Raw genomic sequence first — 27,380 nt, forward strand, 5'->3', positions numbered from 1 at the left:
TGTTTTTTGAATTTAATATTTTTTCATGTCATTACATTGTTAAGAGCATAAGAAACAAATGAAAAAAAAAAAATATATATATTTTTTAAACATTTGATTATATTCATATGTTATGCTATGTCCTCTGTTGTGGACACCAGGACTAAGTTGTTTAAAAAATAAAATGACGTGAAATTACAGGTATAGGCAAAAACAATGGGATTTATTATTATTATTATTATTATTATTATTATTTTTAATAATCACCAGGCTTCAGAATTTTTTTAACCAAACTTTGTATAAAGATGATTCTCAGCTATGTTAGGATAGATATAATGGAATTAATTGATATACCATTTTACTTTAAGCAATATGTGGGTAAAATAGTCATACATGGGTTTTCCCATTCAATACAATGTATCTATACACTGTATCTAATTTGCATATTAATATGTTCTTTCGAGCAACATGTAATGAAAAAAGAAGTGTAATAATTGGCAACATTTACTTAATAATCTAATAATTAATAGGAATACTGATATACAATTTCTTTCCCTATTCACTTGTTGTGTCTCCTAAAATGCCTGATAAACATGATTTAAGTCCTGGTGTCCTCTACAGAGGACATGTATGAAATCAATGTCCTGTTTCATAACAGAAAGTTTGATTTGAAACCCCATAAAATTTTCCTGAGATGTTGATTTATAACAAACAATTTGAAAATTAATCCGATTTAAATGCTAATTTTCAAAATATTACCATATTTCCATAAGAGTGCAAATTTTCATTTTCAGTCATATTTAAAGTCCAAGAAGTTGGTGTTGTCATGGCGAAACTGTATGATGTCAGAGAAAATCACTAAAATATAATGTCTACTACAGAGGACAAAAGTCTATTCCTGGGTCCAAGGAGGAATATTTGGAGGTCCCAAGCATTACAAGTTTTAAAACCCGATATGTAAGATTGCAATACTATCAAAAGACCAGCAGAGAGCCCGTTCAGCATGCTCACGGTTATTAGGCTTTGTGTTGTTGACAACCATCTGGAAGCACACACACATTCCCAGTTCACAAACACTAACAGCACAGATGCACGATTCAAGACGCGTCCTGGACATCAGGAAAAAACTTAGGCACACGGTTGATATTGAAACAGTTATTTCTTAGATTTAGTCCGAAGTTAAACCAAAGAGGAAGCGCATTCTTCTTAATAACATCTGGAGATGTAAATAAATAAAGCCATTCTGTGAGCGGAGCTCAAGGCCTTTGATTCAGCGGCTCACACATCATCATCCGCGGTGGTCTCGCGCTTTAAACCGCCGCTGGGCTCAGCAGCACAATAGCTGCAGCGATACTGGGGCGTCGCTCAGCGGGTCTGTTTATTTATATACCTGACACAGGATGTAAATTACGAATACCTCAATGCTTTAGAAACATGGAGACCAAAACTAGGGAATTGGTGAGTAAATGAGCGGAGGACGGTTTGCTTTTTCCCCGACAGCTAGCGGGATAGACATGGCTAGTCGGTTAGCTTGTTCAGCTAAAGCGCTGGCTCATTTGTCAGTTTTAACATTTTCTTTTATTGATACGAGTCAGTAAATGCTTAACTGACAGATGAAATGTGTACATTGCTATATAAATGATTATTTCACAAGGGACCACAGCCTAGTAAATTTGATGACAGAACAGCTAAGTATAAACCGTTAGCTCAGCATTGCTGTTACAATGATGCCTGTGTCAGCTCAACCACTAGACATACTAGCTTAAAAGCACAAATGCATTGGAAAGTTAATCAAATCCCAGAAGCATCCCTTTTTAGATTTTATGTTGGGTAACTTTCGGTGTGTATGTCACATAGTTTAGAGTTGAAAATGCTCTTTTTCTTCATAAGGTTTGTGCTACTTTGCAGCAAATATGGGTGATTCTGGTCTATTGCATAGTTTTAAGACAGCTAAGGGTTTTTGCAAGCATGCCGTAGGCATAAGATTAGATATGAATGCTCTGTCATTATGTCAAAAAGACAAAAACGTAAAACAAAAATATTAATAATTGATCATGCAAATAAGGATTGTATAAACCAATCTTAAACATTTGGCTTAACCCTGTAAACCCTAATATGATTTTTTTTTTTTTCCTTTTTTTTTTTTCAAAAAAGGAAACTATTCAATATATATTAAATATTCAGTATATATATATATATATATATATAAGTTTACTTTTCTATTTTATGTATTGTATCATGTTTGATACATCAGGCTTTTATGGCTCATATAGTATGATATTGTGGGAATATGGCTCTCACATTCAAGGAGGAGAAAAACACATAATTTTTATTCATATATCTAAACTGAGAAAAATATGCAATTTAGTGCAGATGTTATTAATATGGCAAAAAAGTAAGATGAAATTGAAATCCTGATAGCTTGTAATGTGAATGAGTTTTATAAACGTATAAGACTAAATGCATAAAATGCAAATAAATATCAGTTGTCACTTGTCTATATCTCCCAGTATGTCTTAGTAAGATGTTATTTATTTAATTAAATTAATTAATTGTGGGGGCTGATTTACATAAACAAAATAAAAGTTATTCTTCTGTTTACTTTACAAAATCATTAAAAATTTCACAGCAAAAAGACACGTGTACCAATTCCTGAAGGTGGAAATTTCTAGAATTATACTAAAAGGCCTTTTACTTGCTAAAAAAGTATGAACTATCAGAGGGCAGAAGAAGACATGTAAAAGATTAGGGGCTTTCTCACTGGAGGAATAAATAGGAACTAGGAACGATTTTAGTTCTAGGAACTCCTTCTGGGGGAACTACATTAGTTCCTACATCAGAGAAGGGCCTAAACCAGCACTATAGGAACTATCAGTGATGTAAGTGTATGTTGATTGGTCAAATGCATGTCAAACACCGACACCCAGCATTTTTAGAAAGTCGTGTAAACATACTTCACGAACATGGAAACAGAGATAACGGGATTTACTATCTGTTGTCTGCAGGTTCTTGTGTTATTTTTTCCGTTGTCAGATTTTGTCTCTTAGCCCCACTTTTTGCTGTTTCAGTCACATAAATTATGAGTTTACATTCCATCTACGTTATCACGAAACCCACGACACACAACAAACAGAGCTCCAATCATGGCATTCTCCATCCAGTTTTTAGATCCAGTTTTTAGTGTTTGTAAATGCTGCGCTTAAAGGGATAGTTCACCCAAAAATAACAGTTCTGTCATTATTTATTCACCCTCAGGTTGTTCCAAACCTGTATAAATTTCTTTGTTCTGTTGAACACAATGGAATATATTTTGAAGAATGTGGGAAACTAAACAGTTCTTGGGCACTACTGACTTCCATAGTGTTTTTTTTTTTCTACTATGGAAGTCAATGGTGCCCCAAAGCAGCCTGGTTACAAACATTCTTCAATCTATCTTCCTTTGTGTTCAACGGAACAAAGAAATTTATACAGGTTTGGAACAACCTGAGGGTGAGAATTTTCATTTTTGGGCGAACTATCCCTTTAAAGATGCCACTGTTGGCCGCTTCAGAGTTCCTATTCCGGTGCGAATGCAACCAGGAACATTACCCAGGGGAGAGATTAGTTCCCGGGGAAATATTTTTTAGTGGCTAATACCTAGAACTGCATTCCTAGAACTATCTATCTATCTATCTATCTATCTATCTATCTATCTATCTATCTATCTATCTATCTATCTATCTATCTATCTATCTATCTATCTATCTATCTATCTATCTATCTATCTATCTATCTATCTATCTATCTATCTATCTATCTATCTATCTATCTATCTATCTATCATATAATTTGATGTTTTTTTTTTTCTCTTTATAGGTCTCCATACTGTGAGCAAGTCCAACTTCCCACGCTCCAGCAGTTTCTCCATCTTTTTCTCACTTTGCCCTTTGTGGGTGAAGGAGAGGATGATTTCCCACACCCAAACTCTCCTGCTGCCTGTCTTGGTAGTTCTGATCCCTGTTATCTGGGCAGGAGACTGTAAAGGCCAAAGACAGGTTCTCCGGGGTGTCCCAGGATATGTCACAGATGGGATGGGAAACTATTCTGTGAATGGAAACTGCGAGTGGCTCATTAAGGGTTGGTGTCAAAAACTACAAAAACAAAGGACTGATTAATGAGAGAAGCCTTATTAGCATATAGTAGAAATGAAAGGAATTACTGTTTTTAGCTTTTTGCTTATAATTTGAATGAAATGTGAATTCACCCAATCTTTTTTCTAAAAACATGTTTTTTATCTTATTGTGAATGATTCGTCCATGCATCCATGTTTCTTTTTTAATTTTTCATAATTTGATCAAACTCAATCTTCTGTTCTTCTGTTTTGTTCAAACTACAGACCTCTCTGTGGTTACATATGCCAGACTTTCCAAATAACTAGTCAATCTAAATTCTACCCCTTTCTTACAATCGGCTGCATGCAAGCTCACATTTAGATCTGCTTCCATCCAATCAACAAGCGATAGATAAAACCAAGTCTTATACATATCATGAGAGCTAAAGGATATCTTCTGCCGACCTATCATGTTACTAAGGATGGCTTGCATAGAAATTATTACAACTACTAATATCAGTAGCTAAGTGACTATGACCCTTCACTCTCTTAATTGTTATAGTTGAATGTTTGTTCTATTTGTAATTGGAACTCTCCTGTCCTCCTTCAGCTCCCAGCAGAAACCATCGCATCGTGCTTAACTTCACGTTTATGGAGACGGAGTGCACCTATGACTATCTGTTTGTCTATGATGGAGATTCTTACCAGAGCACCCTACTGGCAAGTTTAAGTGGCAACACCTTACCACAACCAATTGAAGCCAAGTCTGGTAAGGTAAGCCCAAAAGTATCAGTTTACATTATCTGTTCAACTCTAGTCTGAGTCTGTGTGCTTTTTACTTTTCAAGGAATCAAAATGCACTCCTGTTTTTTTTTCTTTTTTTTCCTGCTTAATGCTTTTTATTTAGCTTTAAGAAGAAAGGAAATTCCATTTTAGGTATTTCCATTTCTGTCAGCGTGTGTCCGTTTTATAAGACCATGAGTCATAAGAAACTATGCCAGAGCTTGACTGCTAGATTGGTTTCATGCTCACTTTCTGCCCCTCTTTGTGCATAGTCATTATAGTTTTTTTTTTCTTCATGTGTTCTTTACAAGATGCTGCTCCACCTCTTCAGTGATGCTAACTACAACCTGCTGGGTTTCAATGCCACCTACACTTTTTCGGTTTGCCCTGGGGACTGCGGTGGTCATGGGCGCTGTGACGTAGCTACTGCCCACTGTCAGTGCCATCAGGGGTGGGGAGGAGTGGACTGCAGTACCCCTCTATGCTCCCAGGTCTGCACACAACATGGCCATGGTCGCTGTGATAAGGTAAGCAAAAGGGAACTTCTTTGTCATATGTAAATTGAGTAAAAAGTTATTTTAAGTAATATTTCTGTTTTATTGTTCTAACGTCACCAAGTAACCCATTCTTAGTAATCTCATTCTGCAGAAGACATCATTCAGTTCTCATGTTATAAAAGCAGCAAATACTAAAATACCAACTGAATCATTTGACTTAAGAGTTATTGCCTTCCTCTCTCATCACAGAGGGGTGAGCATTGTATCTGCAACCCAGGCTTTGTGGGACAAAACTGTCAGCTGGGTCTCCGTGACAACAGTGGGGCAGGGCAGTTTTGGGAGGTGAGCCCAGGTGACTTCAAAGCAGCCCCTCGCACCGCCTCTGCTGGAGTTTACCTGGCTTCCGCTGGAGCCATGTACATGTTTGGAGGTAAGAGAGAGGGAGAAGTTATTCAGCCTTTCCCATCACTGACTGATCATTAATCATGATCTGGGATGTGGGTTGCATATATTTAAAAAAAAAAAAAATTGTACTTTTGGTTTCTTACTTTGGTTTCTTGCCTCCAATATAAAGGCAGCCATGTATCTTCAAGTATAAAAACATTTATACTGTACATGAGAAACATATTCATCTGTATTGAAGCACATTATGATATATTAAATAATTATTTCCAGCTGTATTTCATATTATCAATATATATATTTTTTATACAGACATAAAAATGTTATATATAAACTAAATACAGATTCTTTTCCACAATTTTAGAAAAGCAGACGCAAAATGAAATAGCAATATTATACAATTCCACGAATGTAAAAAAAAAAAAATAATTTAATTAATATCTTGTTTTCGAACATTAACTTGAACATGAACTTTAATTTTATTTTACTCTCTTAGTTTGAAAAGCCTTGCTTTAAAGTACAGCTGTGGTGTGATATTTATTTCAATTCTTTCATTATTTCAGGGTTTGATCTGAACAGAGCACTAGGGGACCTTGTTGTTTACAATTTTTCGACCAATAATTGGGAACAGATGTCACATTTATATAGTCCAGTAAGAAACTCTTAAACATTTTGTCTTATCTTATATATTTATAATAATCTGTTTTAATTTTAATGATCCCATAAATAATATCACGTCTCTATCAGGCTCCTCGACATTCCCACACAGCGGTAGAATGGCAAGGCAACATGGTCATCTATGGCGGTGAGCTTGCCAACCACTCATTGGCTAGTGATGTCTGGGTGTACCGTGCACAGCAAGATGAATGGCAGCAACTAGGCCAATCAAACGCTTCAGGGGCACCCAGGCTGGCAAATCATGCAGCAGCGATAGTTGACAACTATCTATATGTTTTTGGGGGTGAGTAGACAGTATTCCTTTTCTTAAATATAAAAAGAGTAACATAAAATATATATATATAATATTTTTTTTTTTTTTTTTTTTTTTGCTTGGACTTTGAGAAATTGTACCTATCCTTAAGAATAATTAATCAACCTATCTTTTCAGGGAGGACAGAGGAGGACATGTTCTCCTCATCACTGTACCGGTTCCGATTGTGGGATGGAGTGTGGGAGGCAGTTCAGCCTACAGGCGGAAAACCACCTGCTACAGCAGGACACAGCATGGTCTATCACGCCCCTTCCAAAACTCTGCTAGTGTATGGAGGACACAGACCTACCACTGCTAGGTATGACAACACCACATACCACTATATTGCACAACCTGATTATATAGCACACACACACGTGTTTATATATTTATCAGATATATACACAGCTGCTTGATGGTTTCTATTGTAAGCTGTATTATCACACAGTTCTATATATAAAGTTGGACATATATTTGAATGTATCCACATACATGCAAGCACCTGCTTGATTGCTTGTATCATCACAAAATATATATTCTCTCCCATCTCTAAAAGAGACTAAAGCCAGGACACACCAATCCAATGATCGTTTGTCGGGCAATGTCAGACTGTTTTTAAGTTTCTCTGGTGTGTTCTGCACCATTGGCTCTAGTCGGATGCAGTCTTTTTTTTTTTTTTTGGCCGATTCAGTATGTAGAACTGGCGTCGGGCAAGAGAGAGAACTCCGATTGGCTGTTCAGTTTAGTAAACGAGTCAAAGTGCGAGAATAATAGCAAAACAGTAGGCAAACAATTCAAGGCGGTACAGACAGAAGGCTGTTATGCAGGCGATGCGATGCAACAACACAGTTGGCTTTCATCAGTGCTAGTTCTATGGCATTGGTTTGGTTTGTCCCTACCCTAAAAGGCTTTAAGATATTATAAAAATTAACATCATGATTTTCTGTAAACTGCTTTAAAGCAATGTGTATTGTGAAAAGTACTATACAAATAAATTTGATTTGACTTGACTGACAGCTGGAAAATGCTGTTCAAATCACATTGAAAGGGCTCTGTAAAAACAGGAGTTCTCTATTAAATCTTATGTTCACATAATTGGCTTCAGAAAACAAAAAGGGGGAAAATCCTGAGTAAATGAAAAATTTGTAAACTACATGGAATCTTACAATGTTCAGTTTTTGTGTAAAAGTTCTTAAAGTTACAGTCTTCTCCTGTCTCAACCAGGTTCAGTGTGCGTGTGAACTCAACTGATGCTTTCCATGTTGAGAAACGATTTTGGACTTCCTTCCGCTCACGTTTTCCTGCCAGTGGCCCGAGGGAGAGAGCATTCCACTCTGCCACCGTCATCGGCAACTACATGGTAGTGTATGGTAAGTAGAGATCAGTAGTAGAGCTACACCCTACCTTACTGTTTCTGCAGTTTCAATGAGTGGGAATAAAATTAATTAAGGGAGATCTGTTTTTGTTTTTCTATCAGGAGGGAATGTGCATATCCACTACATGGAAGAGAAGTGCTACGATGAGGAGATCTTTTTTTATCATCTTGGTTGCCATCAGTGGGTGTCTGTTGGTGAAAGCCTCAGTCAGCGTAAGTTTATTTTTAATGGTCAGAGAAAGGGAGTCTGTTTGATATGTTGTTTAGAGAGGAGATGAAGTATGATGATGCATGCTATTGATGACCCATGACTTCCTGAGGATTTTTTGCAAGAAATAACAGGAGAGCCTGTAAGGACTCTTGTGCAAAATGCTTCAGTTTGACTGGGGGCTTGTTATGACCTACTCTTGAGAGGTCATTTGTTGTGTAAATTCCCTTGTGTCTGATGCAGATTTACTGGCCTGCAGCTTTTAAACAAATAGATTCATAAGAAGTAAAACTGCCCTCGGATAAAAGGTTCATTTATTTATTTATTTTTAAATATTGTAACTTTATCACAGAAAGCTCATGTAGGTTTGGTACCCCTCCTAGTGCCTGTCAGGAATTTTTGGCATTGTTATTTTTGGTTCACAAGGCATTTTTCTAAAAAACAACTATTTTTGACATACTTTTCTTAAAAAGCTGCCCACTGATATTTTTTAATTATTTTATATTATTTGTTCTGACATGCTAACCCTGTTTCCTCTGTACTCCTATAGGAGGTGCGTCAGTGAGAGGCCGATATTCCCATATTGCTGCTGTCATGGAGGGACGTGTGCTGCTAGTTGCTGGAGGTTACAGCGGGGTTGCTCGTGGTGACCTCTTGGCATATAAAGTACCATTATTTGTAAGCAGTGACCCAGGAGACAGGGTAAAGACTTTAGATTGCACTTTTTCTAGTCTAGTTTTTGTGTACACATACATTACCATTCAAAAGATTCAGGTCGGTAAGATTTTTAAAATGTTTTTAAAAGAAGTCTCTTATGCTCGCCAAGATTAATTTGATAAAAAAAAAAAAAAAAAATACAGTAAAACAGTAATATTATTATATATTGTGAAATATTATTACAATTTATAATAACTTTTTTTATATTAAAATGTAATTTATTCCTGTAATGGCAAAGCTGAATTTTCAGCTACATTGTCTTCAGTGTCACGTGATCCTTCAGAAATCATTCTAATATGATGATTTGGTGCTCAAGTAACATTTCTTACTATTATCAGTGTTGAAAACATTGTGCTGCTGCTTAATATATTTGTGGAAACTGTATTTTTTTGGGATTCTTTGATCAAAGTTATAAAGAGTAGCATTTAATTTAAACCAAAATCTCTTGTAACACTATAAATGTCTTTACTGTCACTTTTGATCCATTTAAGGTGTCCTTTTTGAATAAATGTGTGTTTGTGTTTTTTCGTCTAACAGGATACAGTATGCGCCGAAGCTCCAGATGAAAGCTTGTGCCTCAAGAATCCAGAGTGCAGTTGGTGTGAGGGTCGCTGTCGGGAATACCAGCCCACCAACCCGGTAATACTTCCCCAGTCTCTTTCATTTGCGTTTAGCTCGCTTTTGATCACTTGTGCCTTTCTATTGCTAACTATAATTCTCACGTGTGTCTCTCACTGCCTCATCTGATTTATGTGTGCGTTTGTACACAGTGTGGCAGCACCGGATGTCTGGGTCTGGCTCGTTTCTTGTCGGACTGCCAGTCATGTCTGGTGTTCAGTGGGGTGCCAAACTCTCTGCCACGAGTCTCTGCCGAATTTGGCTGGTGTGTGCAGAATGAGTCCTGCTTGCCTGTTTCAGGTAAAGAGAGAGGAGAGAGCAAAGCATAACATGACTCAAAACGATGTAGATATGCGACCACACACTGCTCAGTAAATCTTTATTTCTAGACACTTTTACAGTCTGTGAAATAATCTGTTACTGAGTGCCATGTGTTTGTAGATCAGTTTTAGTCATGCTGTGTTAACACACTGTGCTCTTCACTGGTTTTTAAGCTCATTTACACAATATACTTTAATTTCAAGTGACCTGAGTGTGTATGTAATCCTTTGGCATATCATGTGTAAATATTGTACACTTTGACCCCTGGCAGAGCGCAGTGCATGCCGCGTGGACCAGATCTCTGGGGCGTACGGCTGGTGGGGGGAGCGCACGCGTTTCCTCACCTCCCTCCCCTCCTGTCGCACCGAGAACTATGTCCCGGGACTGCACCTGCTTACCTTCCAGCATCCACGCAATCAATCACAGCCTGACAAGGTATGACAGGTTCAATCTTGACCTTAACTCTAGACGCTTTCTCTTTTCTATGCAGCCATATATGGTTTTCACTTCCTAAAACTTTTATTTTTCTGTTTATGCCCTATTTTTGTGCTTTTACTTTTAATAATCATAATAAATCATTTTCTATATGTTTTCTACTTCCAAATTTTGTTTTACTTTTTAGCATTTTTTTTTTTTTTTTAAATTGATGTTACTTCCTCTGACCACCCTTCACCTCTGCTCTTCTTCTCTCTCACACTCATGTGCGCTTCTTTGTAGGTATCTATCCTACGCAGTACCTCCATCATCCTCAATCCTTCTACAGAGATGGATGTGACCCTGCAGTTTCGGGGATTCATTCATCCATTATGGGGTGCCCCTCCTCCTGCAGCACCACCTCAGGAAACTGTTGCCATGTGGGCTCGAATTCAGAAGCTCCACTTCACTGCTCAAATGGCTGCTGGACCCAACTCTCTTCAACTGGTATGGAATATCACAAAATCAGGTTTCATCTGTTAAACAAGAAAGTCATGTCATTGCATATAGACTCTTGAGGCTTCACGCTCTTCTGTGCAGACGGATGTGCTGGGACGGTGGTCTGCTCAAGAGGAGAAGGAGATCCGTATGCTATCCCGGCCAGATGGTTCCCGTCTGTTCCAGAATCTTACACGAGGAAACTGGTACCTGATCCAGGCGGAGGGCTACCTGAATAACTCGGCGTCAGGACAGACTAGTGAGATGGCTCTTACCTGGAACCGCACAGCTTTACCTGGAGGCAGTGTAAGTGTATATTACCTAAAAGCGCCGCTTAAAATAAGTCTCATATTCTAAATGTGCATTTCTTCATTAGACATGCATAATAAGCTGCAACTATTGCAATTAAATTTTAATTTCATTATTCTTGATAAATGAAGTGTTTTTAGAAACCATTTGAAAACAGCAGAACTGTAGTAATCTTTATTTTTATTCAATCGCATTTAGTGTTATTCATATAAATGTTATATTTATATCTATTTGTTCATATAAAAATATTGTTTCTTAGACATGTTGAATATAGGATTTCAGATTTCAATTCAATTCCGAAGTTTTATAACCCTTTCATTTGATAAATATTATAGAAAATTATACAATGAATGTTTTTTGATCAAAATAATTGTGACCTTGCTAATTATTTTTATTATAGATAGCACACTTTTAAAATATGCTTTAATATTTATGTATTATCATATAATGTGGTTCATTGCTCTTTTATGTGCTTTCCTTCATTTCCAACATTTTCTAGGAGATCTCTTTCCTGTTCCTTGAACCCTTCCGTTCCAATTCGTGTTCAGAGTACCGCTCGTGCTTGGCCTGTCTGTCTGATCAGTCTTGTGGCTGGTGTCCCACCATGAACCTGTGTTTTCTGCGCTCTGACAACAGTCAGCAGCCTTGCATTGACCCCCAGGGAGAAGAGCGCCACCTACTGCTCAACCCTCAGCATTGCACACTGTGCGAGGAGTATAGAGACTGTGCTGCCTGCACTCAGGTACTGCATCTACATCAACGTGTCTGAGAGACTGCCATGAGTGTTTTGATCCAGAGCAGCATGCAGTCTGTTTATCAACTTTAGTTTTCTGTAAGACTGCTGCAGAGTTTCTCTCATGTCTGTATGTTTGTAGGACCCCTACTGTGAGTGGCAGATCAACTCCAGCAAGAAGGGAGATTATTTGTGCAGTCGCCGTGGGAGATTAGAGGGGTCTATCCGGGAACCAGGAGGGTGTCCTAAAGTTTGTAACCAGTGAGTTTGAAGTGATAAACTTATATATATGAATTATTTGTTTTTTGTATTTAATATCTGATGAGGCTGAAGGACCTCAAAAAGATATCGACCTAGGTTCTCTTTTCATATGCCATCCTCTCTCTCTCTCTCTCTCTCTCTCTCTCTCTCTCTCTCTCTCTCTAACAGGAGGTTGACGTGTGGAGAATGTTTGTCTAACTCCAGTCAGTGTGCATGGTGTGAATCTGCTCAGTCCTGTTTCTACTTTGCTGCGTACCTCACGAAGTTCCCCTATGGAGAGTGCAGGGACTGGTATGACAGGTAGGATTGTGCAGCTTCTGCTGAGACTTTAAATCATCAATCACAATAAAGTAGGATTTGCAAAATTAACAAGCAATGGATATAACTTTAAATTGTCATTGTATAATAACATTCACAATGTTGTTCTTATGGAACCCATTCAATGTGAATATAATAATAATAATAATAATAATAATAATAATAATAATAATAATAATTTTACACACACACACACACACACACACACACACACACACACACACACACACACACACACACACACACACACACACACACACACACACACACACACACACACATATAATATATATGAATCATATATATATATATATTTAGTAGTATTATAACTTAAGATTATAAAAAGCTAATATAAGACAATGTCACTGTTGAGTTATAATTATACTGTAAAATAAAATATATTCAATAATGATGATATTTTTGTTGTTAATAATAACAATAATGAGATTAATAATAATAATATGAATTACAGTACAGCAGTAATAGTTCTCTTTCACAATTTCTTCCTCTTCACATGTACTTGAACTACACAGCTTGTTATTGCTTTTGCTGAAAATCTTCCTCTCTGATCTTCTCTCTCCAGTGTTCACTCTGTCCCTCAGTGTAAGCAGTGCTCTGCTCTCGCCACCTGTTCAGAGTGTCTGCAGACCTTTCAGTGCGGCTGGTGTGGAGACTTCAACAACCCCACCATTGGCAGGTTGGATAGAAGCATATGTTCATGAATTTACTTCATAGAAACTTCTCTTCATATCTCTGTTATCTTCTTTACATTACTTCCTGTCCCCTCTGGTTTTTCCTCAGGTGTTTGAGAGGTGACTGGGGTGGGATGGATGACTCCTCTGCTGTTAACTGCAGTATGGCTGTAGCTGAGGTGAAAGCCAGCAGGTGAGATTGAAACTCTTTATACCTTAGTGGCTGAGCAAATGTCTTATGATAATTATTTAATTTACACCCCTTCCCTCTTCTATCAGCCCTGAGCCTCAAACCTTATCGCCCCCTCGGCTGATGGAACTTGAGATGGAGATGGAATTGGAGCTAGAGCTGCTAGAAGGTATGGAAGGAGATGGAGATGCTGTGTGGTCCTACCCATCCTGTCCAGATGTGGAGGAGTGTCGTTTGGGCTTGCATACTTGCCACCCCTCCGCTACCTGCGTCAACACCCCAACCTCCTATGAATGTCACTGTGAGAGGGGCTTCACAGGAGATGGAGTGCACCACTGCAACCAGACGTGAGACTTTGTTACATTGTTTGCAGGGGTGGATGTGCCATTAGTTATTACAGCTCATAGTTCTTCCTTAAAATTTGTAATGTTTATGCTCTCTCTCAGATGTTATAACGAGTGCCGTCAGGGCCGGTGCAGTGGGAGTCCTCGGTTTGAGTGCGAGTGCTCTTTGGGTTGGACCTCGGACCCGGCCACTCTGGTGCTGAGCGGAGTGGAGTGTGACGTGGATTGTGGATGTAACTTCCACAGCACTTGTATTACGGCTCCAGGGATCTGTGACCAATGCCAAGGTAAAGAACCCTTCTGAGTTTAAACCTCCATTTCGTTATCCTTTAGCAAGTACTAAGCCCCTATCTACTATATTTTTCTTTCCCTCTTCAGACTGGACAACAGGGCCGCACTGCGAGCACTGCAGGCCAGGTAGTTTTGGTTCTGCTTTGGCAGGGGGTGAAGGTTGCATTCCCTGTCAGTGTAACGGCCATGGTGACGCTCTACAAGGATTCTGCCATAACCAGACCGGTCAGTGCTACTGTACCCACCACACCCAAGGCCCACACTGTGAGTCTTGCCTGCCTGGATACTATGGAGACCCCAGGTGAGTCTCACATTTAGGATGAGCTCTTATTTGCAGAGGAAGGTGTCTCAAATGTGAGTGCAGATTAAAATGTGATGGAAAACCAAGTCATAGTCCAACCAAACATTAAAATTTTGTCATTAATTACTCACCTTCATGTTGTTCCAAAGGCGCAGGTTTTATTGAAACTTGAGAAATTTCTGTCCTCCATTGAAAGTCTTTCCCCTCCAAAACTTTTACACTTCAAAAAGTGCCTAAAGGGAGTGTAAAAGTAATTCATATAAATCAAGCTTTTTAATCCAAGTGTTCTTAAGAAACAGTCACTTTCTACGATGAACAGACATTCAGACATTCTACAATGAGCTATCATTCTAGACTGGGTAAACCCAGCCTGATCTGCCGGCGATTTGATTTCACCCGGCAACTCAGTCTGGAAACCCGTACATTCATTTCTGCTGCTTCTGTTACATTTTTGCGGGAAACAATCACAGACTGGCTTATCCACCTTGCTCGCTATTGGTGGGTATAACACGATGACGATAGAGAAGCGACGGCAAGCAGCTTTTTGTTTACATTGAACATGGCGGCCACCGAAGCGCAGCAACCAGTGGATGCTGCTGTCGATGCTGTTTTAAAAGATTTCAAAGGCAAGTTTTCTTTGAAAACGGAACAGAGACTTGCCCTGGAACAATTCATAAAAAAGAAGGATGCGTTTGCCTTACTACTGACCGGCTTTGGTAAAAGCTCTGCAAAAGCTCTGCAAAGTACGACACCCAGATCGTTGATCTGATTGGTTGAAGGACTATCCAATTGCATGAATAATGCTTGTTGATCATGCCTCTTTTGCAGTAGAAAATACACAGCAGACTCCCCAGACCAATGTTCAATTTTAAATTGAGCTTGGTCTGGTGATAGCCAGACAACTATCATTCAGCTATGTATGAAGTTTTTGCAATGTAAACATCATAACAAAGTATGTTAATCCATTAATATGGTACCATATGTGTGTTATTTTAGGCCTAATTTTAATACAGTACTCAGTATTATACAATATGTAACAATGAAATTCACATTTTCCTCACAGGAACAACGGCACCTGTTTCAGGCAGTGTCAGGGTCGCTCTGTTCTGCTTTCCTCCTCCCCCTCTGTACCCCTGTCCCTCTCCTCCTCTCTGGGGTGGCATGGAGCAGTCGGTGGCCATGGAGGGCTCTCTCACTGCCTGTGGGTCCTCTCTGTGTCCCAGGATTTGGCACCGTGCATGCCGGGGCAATCATGCCCACCCGTGGCCCTGACCTGGCACCCAGATTCACACACACAATGCACAGTGAGTAGATTATTCCACATCAATAGTCTGCATTCATTACTGTCAAAACAGCATTTGTGGCATGTAAAATATAGTTACCAGCAAATATTGTGGCCAGAAATGTTTGCATTTCTTTATCCGACAGAACTCCTATGTTTATGTATTTGATGGGTTGCCACGATTCCTCAGCAACGGTGTTGTGCACTCCGACCACAACCTCATTGGAGCATTCTGTGGCACAACAAGAATGGAGCCAATTACCGTTGAGGCTACATCAGGTGAATGACAAAAATAAGGGCAGAACAATTGTGTTCCTCATCACACACATTAAAGCAAAGTTAGAAATTACTGTTATAGTGATGTACTACTGAAAATTTGGGGGTGGTGGCAAAGATGAATTTTCAGCAGCCATTACTCAAGTCTTCAGTGTCACATGATCCTTCGGAAATCACTCTAATGTTGATTTGGTGCTCAAGAAACATTTCATATTCATTATCAATGTTGAAAACACTGTTTTTGTATATTATTTTAAAGATTCTTTGATGGGTAGAAATTCAAAAGAACAGCATTTATTTGAAACCAAAATCTTTTGTAACATTATAAATGTCTTTACTGTCAGTTTTGATCATTTTTATGCATCCTTGCTGAATAAAATGATCTCATTACATTTTTTTTTTACTGACCACAGACTTTTGAACAGTTCTAGTTGTAGTTTTATATATTGTCATTATAAATTACCTAATTTCTTCTCCTCTAGGGGTGGTATCTGTGTATTTTGAGGCAAATGTTACCTCAGGACGTGCTCAGGGTTTTAATGCCTCATTCTGGGTGAAGCGATGTGGAAATGGAAGTTCTGGAGAGGGTACAGCTGTCTCGCCTGAGTGCCAGGCAGGAGCTCAGTGCATAAACGGCCTCTGTGAGTGTCCCCATGGTTTTGGGGGTCCACAATGTGACCGTCCTGTTTGCCCAGGAAATTGTGGGGCAGAGGAAAGCCGAGGCACCTGCAACATGGTGTGTAACACTCCTACTGTAACCAGCTGTATTGCTCAAGAACATAAGATGTGTACTAAATTGCATTTAAGACATGTCCCACAGTTCTCAACTTACATGTTTGCATACACTTTTACAGACCCTTGGCCTGTGTGTGTGTACTGAAGGCTGGGCTGGATCAGACTGTTCTTCTATCTCTGACTCGGACAGTCTGGTTTGGGAAACGTTGCTTGATACTCAGCTCTCTGCGGTTAGATTAACTCTTTCCTTCTAAGACTATAGAAAATAGTTTCTGTTCTTACAAACTCTCTGAAATTTGATCTGTTTATTTTCTTCCCATAGAACAAGGCACACAGGTTCCTCCAGAGGATGGGCCACTCCTTGGTGTCTGGGCCACAGGGCACTCTTTGGATGTATGGAGGCCTCTCACTCTCAGAGGGCATTCTGGGAAATGTTTACAGGTATAAGCTTGTGCATTTTATTGATGTAAATGATAATTTTTATAAAAAAATGTGATGATACATTTTTATATAAATTGATCCAGGTATTCTGTGGCTGATCGTCGCTGGACTCAGATGTTGACCAGTTCAGTGGAGGAAAGTTCAGTGCCCCTGCCCCGATACCATCACGCCTCTGCTCTGGTCTATAATCATGACCCATTTTCTGGCTCCCAGGCAGCCACTCGCAGTTTGATGTTTGTGGTTGGTGGGGTCACAAAGAAGGGTGTTGCCAATGACACATGGTGTCTGAACCTCAGCAGTCTGGTGTGGAAGCAGTATAAGGTATTGCATTTTGAATATACTCACAGTGCTCCTAGGCTTCTCTTTGGTTGTGTTAAGTGTGTTAACTGACTCTGACTTCTGTGTTTAGAGCTCAGTGCTGCCCCCTGTGGCTGGACACACTCTAACCGTGCGAAGAGGCTCATCTGTGCTGCTGATTGGAGGCTACTCGCCAGAGAATGGCTTTAACCATCATTTGCTGGAATTCAGCCCTCAGTCTGGGAACTGGACTATAGCTCCACACACTGGCACACCCCCTACAGGTAGAGATAGAACACTGCACCTTTTTCTGTACCTAGGACTAGCATAATTGAGAAATTTTGACTGTTTGTCATTAATAATTGCGCTTAACAATTTAGCTGCACTGAAAGTGTAAGCTTAATACCCACACACATATTTACAACAAAATACATGTTTAATTTAGGCTTTATAAACCAATTTGGGGTCAGTGTGATTTTATTTGAAATTTATTCTATTCTGTAATGATACATTAAATGATCAAAAGTGATGGTTAAGACATTTTATAATGTCAAACTTTCTATTCATCAAAGAATCCTGAAAAAAAAAAAAATCACAATATCCACAAAAATATTGAAAAGCATGACTGTTTAGTAATGGCTGTTGAAAATTCAGCTTTGCCACCACCAGAATAAATTACAATTTAAAATATCTTAAAATAGAAAACAGTTCTTTTAAATTGTAATAATATTTCACAATATTAATGTTTTTGTTGTATTTTTGATCAAATAAATACATACTGCTTTCAAACATATTCAAATATCATACTGACCCTAAACTTTTGAAAAGTAGCATAGTTACTAAGATTTTAACATAGTTGCAAATGTTGCATATTTCTTTAATGGGTCCACTTAAGAGATTTCCTTTCACTTAAATATAATAGTAATTGTTTTTGTTGTTATGATTATTAGAATACTATTCAATGGTATCATATTTCTATCCTAAAATCTTCACTTTATTCACCTATAATGGACAAAAATGATTCGTCATTACCCCAATATTAAAAAGTGAAACCGCTTTAAACTCCTGATTCAATTATTTTTACGTCCATCTTTTCAGGTCTTTATGGCCATTCAGCTGTGTATCATGAACAGACTGATGCTGTGTATGTGTTTGGTGGTTACCGTTTCCACGTTGAGGCTGTGGAACCTTCTGGAGAACTCTACAGTCTTTATTACCCCAATCTTACTTGGTCCTTACTGGTGCCCTCTCAGGGAAACAAGGTAACTGTAAAATACAACCAAATGGAGGTCAGGATGATGAATGTAGAAGCAGTTTAACTGGTAGATGACCCTAATCTTCTCTTTCTCTCCAGCCTCTCTCTCGCTTCTTCCATGCTGCGGCCTTAGTGAAGGACACCATGGTAATTGTAGGAGGCAGGACGGGGGAAGAGGATTACAGTAACACAGTTTCTCTCTATCAGATCAACTGTAACACATGGATACAGCCAGGTAACCGTTACATCTGGATCCAGATTATTAATTATACACCCGTTAGCACTAGTTTAAATGGTGTGGGCAGGTTTCATTCCTTTTTAAGGCCTTTTCTTGTCCTGTTTTTCTAGTGTCCTCGGTGGGAGAACCTGTAAACCGTTCGGTCTCCTTGGCGATGACTGGGTGGGGTGGTCGCCTGTTCCTGTCTGGAGGTTTTAACGGAGTGAATCTGGGGCGGCTTTTGACTCTTTCCTTGCCCACTGACCCCTGCATCCTTTTGCCCACTCCTGAGGCCTGTAACAGCAGCACTGGCAGCTGTGTGTGGTGCCGAGGCACCTGTGCTTCATCGGACACTGCAGAAAGGTATTACAGGAACTAGTAGCATCTTAATTGACAGTAGGCCACTATGGGCTCCAGAACATTTTTCTAAATGATGATGTCTCTCTTTCACTTTTTAACAGATTGGGTTGTACTGTTGGTCAGTCTACCTGTTTTCCTACTCCTCGTTCTCCTGATCAGTGTCGCAGACTTAAGACCTGCAGTGAGTGTCTGGCCCGCCACCCTAAAACGTTTTCCAGCCCTATGCAGGTAAGATCGTCAAAACACAAAGTAGTCCATCTGTGTAAGACTGAGCTATCTAGTAAATGCACTACAAAACCATACAGTATCTAATTAACAGGTTTGGCAACGCCTTTTAATTCCAGAAAAACATCATATAGTGTACACTGTCATTCAAATGTTGGGGTCTGTAAGTTTTTTTTTTTTAAAGAAGTCTTTTATGCTTACCAAGGCTGCATTTATTTGTTCAAATATACATTAGAAATCTTTTTTCCTGTGATGGCAAAGCTGAATTTTCAGCAGTCATTATTCCAGTGTTCAGTGTCACGTGATCCTCCAAAAATCATTTTAATATGGTGATTTGGTGCTCAGAAATGTTGAAAACATTTTTTTGTTGTTGTTTTTTTTGGTGGAAACATGCCATACACCATACATTATTTTAGGATTATTTGATGACTAGAAAAGCATTTATTTGAATGGAAATATTTTCTAACAGTCTTTCCTGTCACTAATAATTTCTTTAAAAAAATCTTACTAACGACAAATTTTTGAACTGTAGTGTATGTAATTATTTTGGTGCATAATAGGATGTTTGTTTATAAAGCCTAAAGGAAACATATATTACTTGCTGACCTTACACTTTTGAAGGGTAGTGCACATATGGTCATACTTTTTTAAAGATCAAGAAGAAAAGTTTAAAACTTCTTAGAGTTAAAGCCAATCTTAGAATTGGAATAATGCCATGAAATTTTCTCCATCTTTCAGCCTGCTCTGCAGTGTAAGTGGTGTACAAACTGTCCCGAGGGAGCGTGCATCAGCAGCTTAGTAAGTTGCACATCAGAGCACGACTGCAGGATAAACCAGAGAGAGATCTTCCTGTCCAGTAACTGCACTGAGACTAGCTGTGAGGCTTCTGACTGCCCCAAATGCACAGCTTCTGGGAAATGCATGTGGACACGCCAGTTCAAACGCACAGGTGAGAGTGACCACACAATGAGCAACAGTGATTCTACGGAGCCCCTAATGGGACATGCTGAGATGGGAGTAACAATTATTATATAACGTTATTATAATGTTTTATAACATTGAAATTTAGTTTAATTTTCATCAACAATTTTGTATTTGCAAGAAAAAGCTAAAGTTTTGCATTCTCTTACACAAGTTTTGCATTCCCCCAACAAACAAATTTGCGAACAAATGCAAAGTTTCTTTGGGGAACTCCAGATTTAAATGTTTCTTTATACATATACCAGCAAAACAGCTTGTAGTTGATATATTTGACTCTTGATTTAACCGTCCAGGTGAGACCAGACGAATCCTGAGCGTGAATCCAACGTATGACTGGACGTGTTTCAGCTACGCCTTGCTTAACGTGTCTCCCATGCAAGTGGAGTCCTCTCCACCAATGCCTTGTCCTGAACCCTGCCATGAAATCAAAACCTGCAGCCAATGTTTAAGCTCCCGTGGCTCTGATGGAGGCTGGCAGCGCTGTGTATGGAGCATGGCACTGCAACAGGTAATGTTTTCGTGAAGTTATTTCAACTTGATGATTTTCTACAAGAAATTCGACAAGTACCTGTCCTCACCTGTCCTCTTTCTTCAACAGTGTATGAGTCCCTCCTTTGTTCCGCTGCGCTGTGAGGCGGGTCAGTGCGGCCGTTTGCTCACGGATGAAGATTCCTGCTCTCCCCAGTGCTTTCAGCTTACTCAGTGCTCCCAGTGCATTTCCAGGCCGCAGTGCGGCTGGTGTGCTTCCCGTGGTGGTAATGGGGCAGGACGCTGTCTTCAGGGAGGACTGAATGGTACATCCCTTTATGTCTTTCTGCAGATATGGCTGGTGAATCATGTAAAAATTGATGACACTCAATTTATTACGATATAATTAAACATTTTAGAGGCCTAAACGTTGGATGGTTTAATTTGGGTGCATTCAGTTTGTATTGCAAGTACTGCAAAAAATATCCCTGATGGGGTGTGGAAAAGGGGACACACGGTTTAGTTGCCATTATACAAAAGTTTTGGAGCACTCATTGTCATGACTGTCAGTAAGACTCAAGAATTCCAGAGAGATATATAGTTCACAACCATTTTATCAGCAGCTTTGGTTTTGGAAGTATTCCTATTCATTTTCCCCATAGGGATTTTTAACAAAGTTTTTATATATATATATATATATATATATTTTATATATAATATTATATATAACTTACAAACCAAACCAACTAGCTAAGAGGTGAACCACAACATTACACATTGATTTGAAAAAAATAAATAAATAAATAACCTGAAATCTGACAAAAAAAAATCAAAGTCTGTACTTAACGGCTTTTGAGGAAATACAATCCCATGAAGCAATTGATATAAAAATTAAAAAACAAAACAAATGTGACTTTTATTTCCAGAAACTGACTTTTGCAATCTATGTAGACCCAACATACCTCTCTCTAAACAAATTCTTAACTGTTAGACCCCACCCATTTCACACCTTTATCTATTTTTCTATGAAATTAAAACTTTGTCTTCCGACTCTGCAGGTGTGAGTGAGGCTCTGTGCCCACAGTGGAACAGTAGCTGGTCCTTCCTGCACTGCCCAGAGGAGGACGAGTGTGCCAATGGACATCACCACTGTAATATCACACAAGACTGCCATGATCTGCCTGAAGGCTACCACTGCACCTGCAGACAGGGCTATGTATTAAGCAGGTATATTTAACAGCTTTCATTCTCAAACAGGATCATTGACCTTCCTGCGGTTGAGTAGTTAATGTTTTCTTCTTCACGCTCTTTTTCTCAGTGTATCGGGTCAGTGTGAGCCAGTGTGCGCTCAAGGCTGTGTTAATGGGACCTGTGTGTCTCCAGGAGTCTGTCAGTGTCACTTTGGGTTTGTCGGGGAGAACTGCTCCTCTCAGTGCCGTTGTAACAAACACAGTAACTGTAAAAGCATCTCTCAGCTGGACACCTGTCTAGAGTGCAAGAATAACACAAAGGTAGTTGTTTGATTTATTTATTTATTTTTGCCATGAATAGATCCTTATTAGAATGATTGCCTGTATAATATTGTAAAAAAAAAAGTTTGGGGTTTGTAAATTTTATTTTTTTTTTTCACCAAGAAGTCTTTTTTGCTCACCAAAGCTGCATTTATTTGATCAAAAATACAGTTAAAACAGTTATATTGTGAAATATTATTACTATTCAAAAAAGCTGTTTTCTAATTTAACATGTTTTAAAATGTAATTTATTCCTGTGATAGCAAAGCTACGTTTTTTGCAGCCATTACTCCAGTCTTCAGTGTCACATGATCCTTCAGAAATCTGAAGGATCTTATTATCACAGTTGAACGTACCGCAGTTGTGCTGCTTAATATTTTTGTGGAAACCGTGATTTTCAGGATTCTTTGAATAGAAATCTTTTATAACATTATAAATGTCTTTACTCTTACTTTTGATCAATTTAATGCTTTTTTCCTTATTAGGGTCAGCACTGTGAAAAATGTAAGCCCTTGTTTGTGGGCTCAGCAGTGGGAGGTGGGATGTGTCGCCCCTGCCGTGAGTTCTGCCGAGGGAACAGTGATGTCTGTCTGTCCAAAGATGAGCATCGGAGGGCAGTGGAAAATCCAAATGACTATTCACTGGACCGTGACCACGTAAGTAGTTTAGGAGATCTGTTCTCTCTGTATTCAGTTTATGAAGTTTTGTTGCAGTCCTTCTTTGTATACTTTTGCTTCTTAGATTGAACAATGGGCAACAGAGGGCCCTACTGAGGATAATGCTGTGTGTGTGAGCTGTCAGAACAACAGTGTGGGGGATAAGTGTGAGAGCTGCCTCAGTGGCTACTTCCTGCTGCAAGGAAAGTGCGAGAAGTGAGTAGATCAGAAAATTAGCATTGTCTGTAATTGTTCTCTGATATTTCATTAGATGTTTAATAATTGTATTCTTGTGAGATGGTATGTATGCATGCAGTTTATATAATGGGCAATGTATGCAGATTTTATTTATGCACTGAAAACATGCATGGATGTTTAGATTTTTTTTTTAAATATGCAGTAAAACCATGTGTGCTGCAATGCTCTCAACTTGGAAGAGTTGTCATTTATTTCTATTTTTATTATTAGCAATAAAATTACCAGTACAACTTTTTCCGTAAATGCACAAATGTGCTGTTGACACAAGCAATTGCATTCCACCTTTTTACCAGTAAGATACCATTCACACATCAGTACCAAAATACCGGTAAGCTCTATTATCTCAGACATATTACCTTGAAACGCTGAGCTATTTTCTTCATCCATCTGGATGAGAAGTGCTTTACAGAGCGTTGAGTAGTGTAACATTTCAGACAAAGAGCAATGAGGATTGAAACATGGACAACTAAGATTATTCATTAAAGTGCTGCATCTGCTCTTCCCTGGCTTTCTCAGTCAAACTCTCAGGCTTATAGAAGACTTATATCTTCTGGCAGGGATTTGGTGTCCAGGGTCAGATCTGATATTTCTGACATGGAGATCTATCCAATTTAATGTTTCAGGACAATTTAACAGGGATAATCACACAGAACACAAGATGCATAATACTTACTATAGTACGCAATAGTAACCGCAGCCTGATGAATAGAAAAGAAGGCAGGGGTCTCAAGTGCGAGATGCGACGCAATGGCCAGTTGTCAGCGCATGTTTAGATAGAAGCACAATTAAAAGCAGCAGAACTTGCAGTAAACCGCTCTGACAGAGCTTTATGATTGGCCTAAAGCAGCTTTCTTACATCAATGCATTCTGACCTCATACTGGCTCATACTGGTATTCTTCTATTTTTTTTTTTCTCACACAACATCATACCGGTAATTTACTGGTAATATTACAACTTCTCATACCAGGAATTTGCCAGAACTGATTTACTGGTATTTTTGAAAAGGTCCTGTTCACACAATCTCTTAATGGTAATTTACCAGTAAAGACTCTGTGTGAAAGGGGCTATTATTTAATTTAAGTTAGCACGTTTACAGAGGATTGAAAAAAGGAAAAAAAGTTAGGCAGTTGTCTTTCAAGTTAGAGATAAGAAAATGCCTCTGATTTAAAGTCACTTTGTAAAAAATATATAATTTCTGATCCAGTTAGACTTCCATTCTTTTCTATTGCTTGCTTTTAGATGTCAGTGCAATGGCCATGCAGACACTTGTAATGAACATGATGGCACTGGCTGTCCCTGCCAGAACAACACCGAAACTTCATCCTGTCTGAGCAGCCCACAGAATGACCGCAAAGAGTGTTACAGACAACAGGTAATGGCCAATTCATGACAACCAATGATATTTTACTCTATATTTCACAAATAAGACCTTGCATGAATTAATCATATTTGTGCTTGTAGTGCGCCAAGTGCAAAGATTCATTCAACGGCAATCCAGTGAATGGGCGCCAGTGCTACCGGCAGTTCAATGTGGACAGTGAATGTTGCTTCGATCCCACATCACAGGTCAACTGCTTCCATGAACCCAACATCCGCAATCTGCTTAGGGGCCGCACGGTGTTCTTTTCGGCCCAGCCCAAATTCACTAACGTGGATATCCGTGTCACCATTGACGTTACATTTGGAGAAGTCGAGGTCTATGTGTCCAACTCGCATGACACTTTCATTGTGGAGGTAGACCGACAGACCGGTGTGCATACCATCAAGATTGAGGACGAGGCCACCTCTGCGACCGCTTCGCGGGGAGATAAGGAGGTTCCTCTCGCCCCACCGTCGCCCATGAAGGTGTTCGCGAACTCCTCGGCGGCATTACTCGGCACCCTGCAGGCTACAAAGTCGCATGGTACAGATCGTGAGGTGCGGGAAGAACGAACCGAAGGTCTCATAACCTACATCACTGTGTGGAAGCCACAGACGGTGTTAATCGTGCGCGGCGTACGGGACCGTGTGGTCATCACCTTCCCGCATGAAGTGCACTCACTCAAGTCCAGCCGTTTCTATATCGCGCTACGCGGCGTGGGCACGGTGACCCATAACGGAGAGTCTCAAGGCCTCCTTTTTCTACGACAGGACCAAGCCCACATTGACCTCTTTGTCTTTTTCTCCGTCTTCTTCTCCTGTTTCTTCCTCTTCCTGTCCGTCTGCGTGCTGCTCTGGAAAGTCAAGCAGTTCTTAGACTTCCGCCGAGAGCAGCGACGGCACATTCAAGAGATGACCAAGATGGCTTCTCGTCCGTTCGCAAAACTCACCGTCTATCTGGAGCCCGAGGAGCCGCAGCTGGTTTACTTGCCCTCTGCCGGAGGGGGCAGCACTGTAACCCTGGCCCAGGTCCGGACAGGCAAGCTTGGTGGCATGGTGATGGGCCAGAGGGGACGACCTGGGGCTCTGTCCTACAAACACGAGCCTGGCACAGGCACTACCATTCACCACCACCACCACCACCATCTCGCTCTGAGTGGAAGCAACAACGGACAGCACCTTCCCCTGCACTACCTGAATGCTCACCACTATGCGCCCAGCTCTACGGCCAACACAACCTCGCATCACCACCACCATCATCCGGTTTCGCATGGCAGCTACCAGCATTTCTGCCGCTCCGACCCCTTCCTGTCTCAGCTCATGGGTTTTTCGTACTCGTCCTTCAAAGTCGGACCAATCACTCTGGAGCCCACAGACGACGGGATGGCAGGGGTGGCCACCGTGCTCATACAGCTGCCAGGAGGCATCCTCGCACCCAACCGGGCCTGCTTGGGTTCAGCGCTCGTCACTTTGCGGCAGAATTTGCAGGAGTACTGTGGACATGGTGGAGCAGGAACGCATCCTGGTGCTGGGGGCGGCCGAAAAGGCTTGCTGGGCCACCAGCATCTAACCACCATGGCCATGTGAAGAGAACATGAAAAAAATGGAAATGGGAAATGAGTTGGAGAAAGAGATTGAAAAGGAAAAAAACAATTAAGGGAGTTTTCATGAGCAAGAATAGGAAGGACAAAGGAAGTTGCAGAGATGTTAAAGGGACCGTTCACAGCCAAAAATGAAAATGCTGTCAGCATTTACTCGCCCTCATGCCTCTCCAAACCTGTATGACTTTCTTTATTCTGTGTAACACAAAAGAAGATATTTTGAAGAACTTTTTTTGTCCATGCAATGAAAGTCAAAAAAGCAGAAAGACAACAAAAGAAAACGTTGGACCACATTGACTTTCATTGTATTGACAAAAAAAGTTCTTCAAAATATTTTCTTTTGTGTTCAGCTGAAGAAATCATACAAGTTTTGAATGAGTAAATGAGCATTTTCATTTTAAAGGGATCACCTTAAAGGGATAGCTCACCCAAAAATGAAAATTGAGTCATCATTTACTCCCCCTCAAGTTGTTGCAAACCCGTATGAATTTCTTTGTTCTGCTGAACACAAAGAAAGATATTTGGAAGATAGCCAGTAACCAAACAGATCTCTCCTCCCATTGACTACCATAGCATTTATTTTTCCTACTATGGTAGTAAAGCGGGGACGAGATCTGTTTGGTTACCGACATTCTTCCAAATATCTTTAGGTTTGGAACAACTTGAGGGGGAGTAAATGATGACACAATTTTCATTTTTGGGTGAGCTATCCCTTTAAGGTGAACTAACCCTTTCATTTTGGTTTGCTTTTTTGGGGTTACAAAAGGGATGTATTTAATACAGGAGAGGAAAAAGGTAAATCATAGGAAATGTGATTTGTACATATACTGTAATTAATTATTAAGTGTCGTTTACTTGTTTATCACTCCTTAAAAGCTCCATATTGACTTAAGGCAACAACCTTTATGCAATGCCCTACTTGTGTCTTCATGCTTTGTTGCTGCGTCTTTTTGTCCTATATACACTACTGAAATTAGCTGGACAAGACGATGACAACGGCATGACATATCAACTGGTGAAAAAATTGTCTTTGCAGCTGAACCAATGTGCTTTATATTTTTTCACGTGACAATCTGAACTGCCATCCGAACCAAGAGACGGTGCAACATGTCCGCTTGAATGTGCAAAACTTTGATCGTCTGCAAA

General features: G+C 39.7%; 1 protein-coding gene across 2 annotated transcripts; it reads left to right on the top strand.

The window, feature by feature from the left end:
* Positions 1–1,055: 1,055 nt before the first annotated feature.
* Positions 1,056–26,643, top strand: megf8 (multiple EGF-like-domains 8). Of its 2 annotated transcripts, XM_067408471.1 has the most exons (44): positions 1,056–1,437; positions 3,835–4,095; positions 4,680–4,843; positions 5,164–5,379; positions 5,599–5,779; positions 6,315–6,403; positions 6,499–6,712; positions 6,860–7,040; positions 7,946–8,091; positions 8,199–8,309; positions 8,855–9,006; positions 9,559–9,660; positions 9,792–9,939; positions 10,232–10,395; positions 10,678–10,881; positions 10,975–11,178; positions 11,681–11,923; positions 12,057–12,175; positions 12,344–12,475; positions 13,077–13,190; positions 13,295–13,378; positions 13,465–13,722; positions 13,822–14,006; positions 14,098–14,311; positions 15,375–15,615; positions 15,740–15,872; positions 16,352–16,605; positions 16,724–16,834; positions 16,927–17,045; positions 17,129–17,366; positions 17,455–17,626; positions 18,441–18,604; positions 18,697–18,832; positions 18,946–19,177; positions 19,276–19,402; positions 20,138–20,348; positions 20,674–20,888; positions 20,979–21,174; positions 21,907–22,075; positions 22,167–22,359; positions 22,845–23,015; positions 23,101–23,231; positions 24,514–24,646; positions 24,736–26,643. In XM_067408471.1, the coding sequence occupies exons 2-44, from the start codon at positions 3,924–3,926 to the stop codon at positions 26,218–26,220; spliced, it is 8,628 nt and encodes a 2,875-aa protein (XP_067264572.1). In that variant the 5' UTR covers positions 1,056–1,437; positions 3,835–3,923; the 3' UTR covers positions 26,221–26,643. The 2 variants fall into 2 exon arrangements, with proteins under 2 accessions (XP_067264572.1, XP_067264573.1); XM_067408472.1 differs by lacking the exons at positions 1,056–1,437; positions 3,835–4,095; positions 4,680–4,843; positions 5,164–5,379; positions 6,315–6,403 and having other exon boundaries at positions 5,661–5,779.
* Positions 26,644–27,380: the final 737 nt, after the last annotated feature.

Source organism: Chanodichthys erythropterus, chromosome 2 (genome assembly GCF_024489055.1).
Source record: "Chanodichthys erythropterus isolate Z2021 chromosome 2, ASM2448905v1, whole genome shotgun sequence".
In the NCBI taxonomy this organism is placed as follows: Eukaryota; Metazoa; Chordata; class Actinopteri; order Cypriniformes; family Xenocyprididae; genus Chanodichthys; species Chanodichthys erythropterus.

What these genes read in the sequence shown, in the direction of transcription:
- megf8 (XM_067408471.1), top strand. Translation starts at nt 3,924, where the DNA reads ATGATTTCCCACACCCAAACTCTCCTGCTGCCTGTCTTGGTAGTTCTG. An exon ending in ATCAATCACAGCCTGACAAG is followed by an intron (nt 10,396 to 10,677) that starts GTATGACAGGTT and finishes GCTTCTTTGTAG; the next exon opens with GTATCTATCCTACGCAGTAC. An exon ending in CAGGGCTATGTATTAAGCAG is followed by an intron (nt 22,076 to 22,166) that starts GTATATTTAACA and finishes TCTTTTTCTCAG; the next exon opens with TGTATCGGGTCAGTGTGAGC.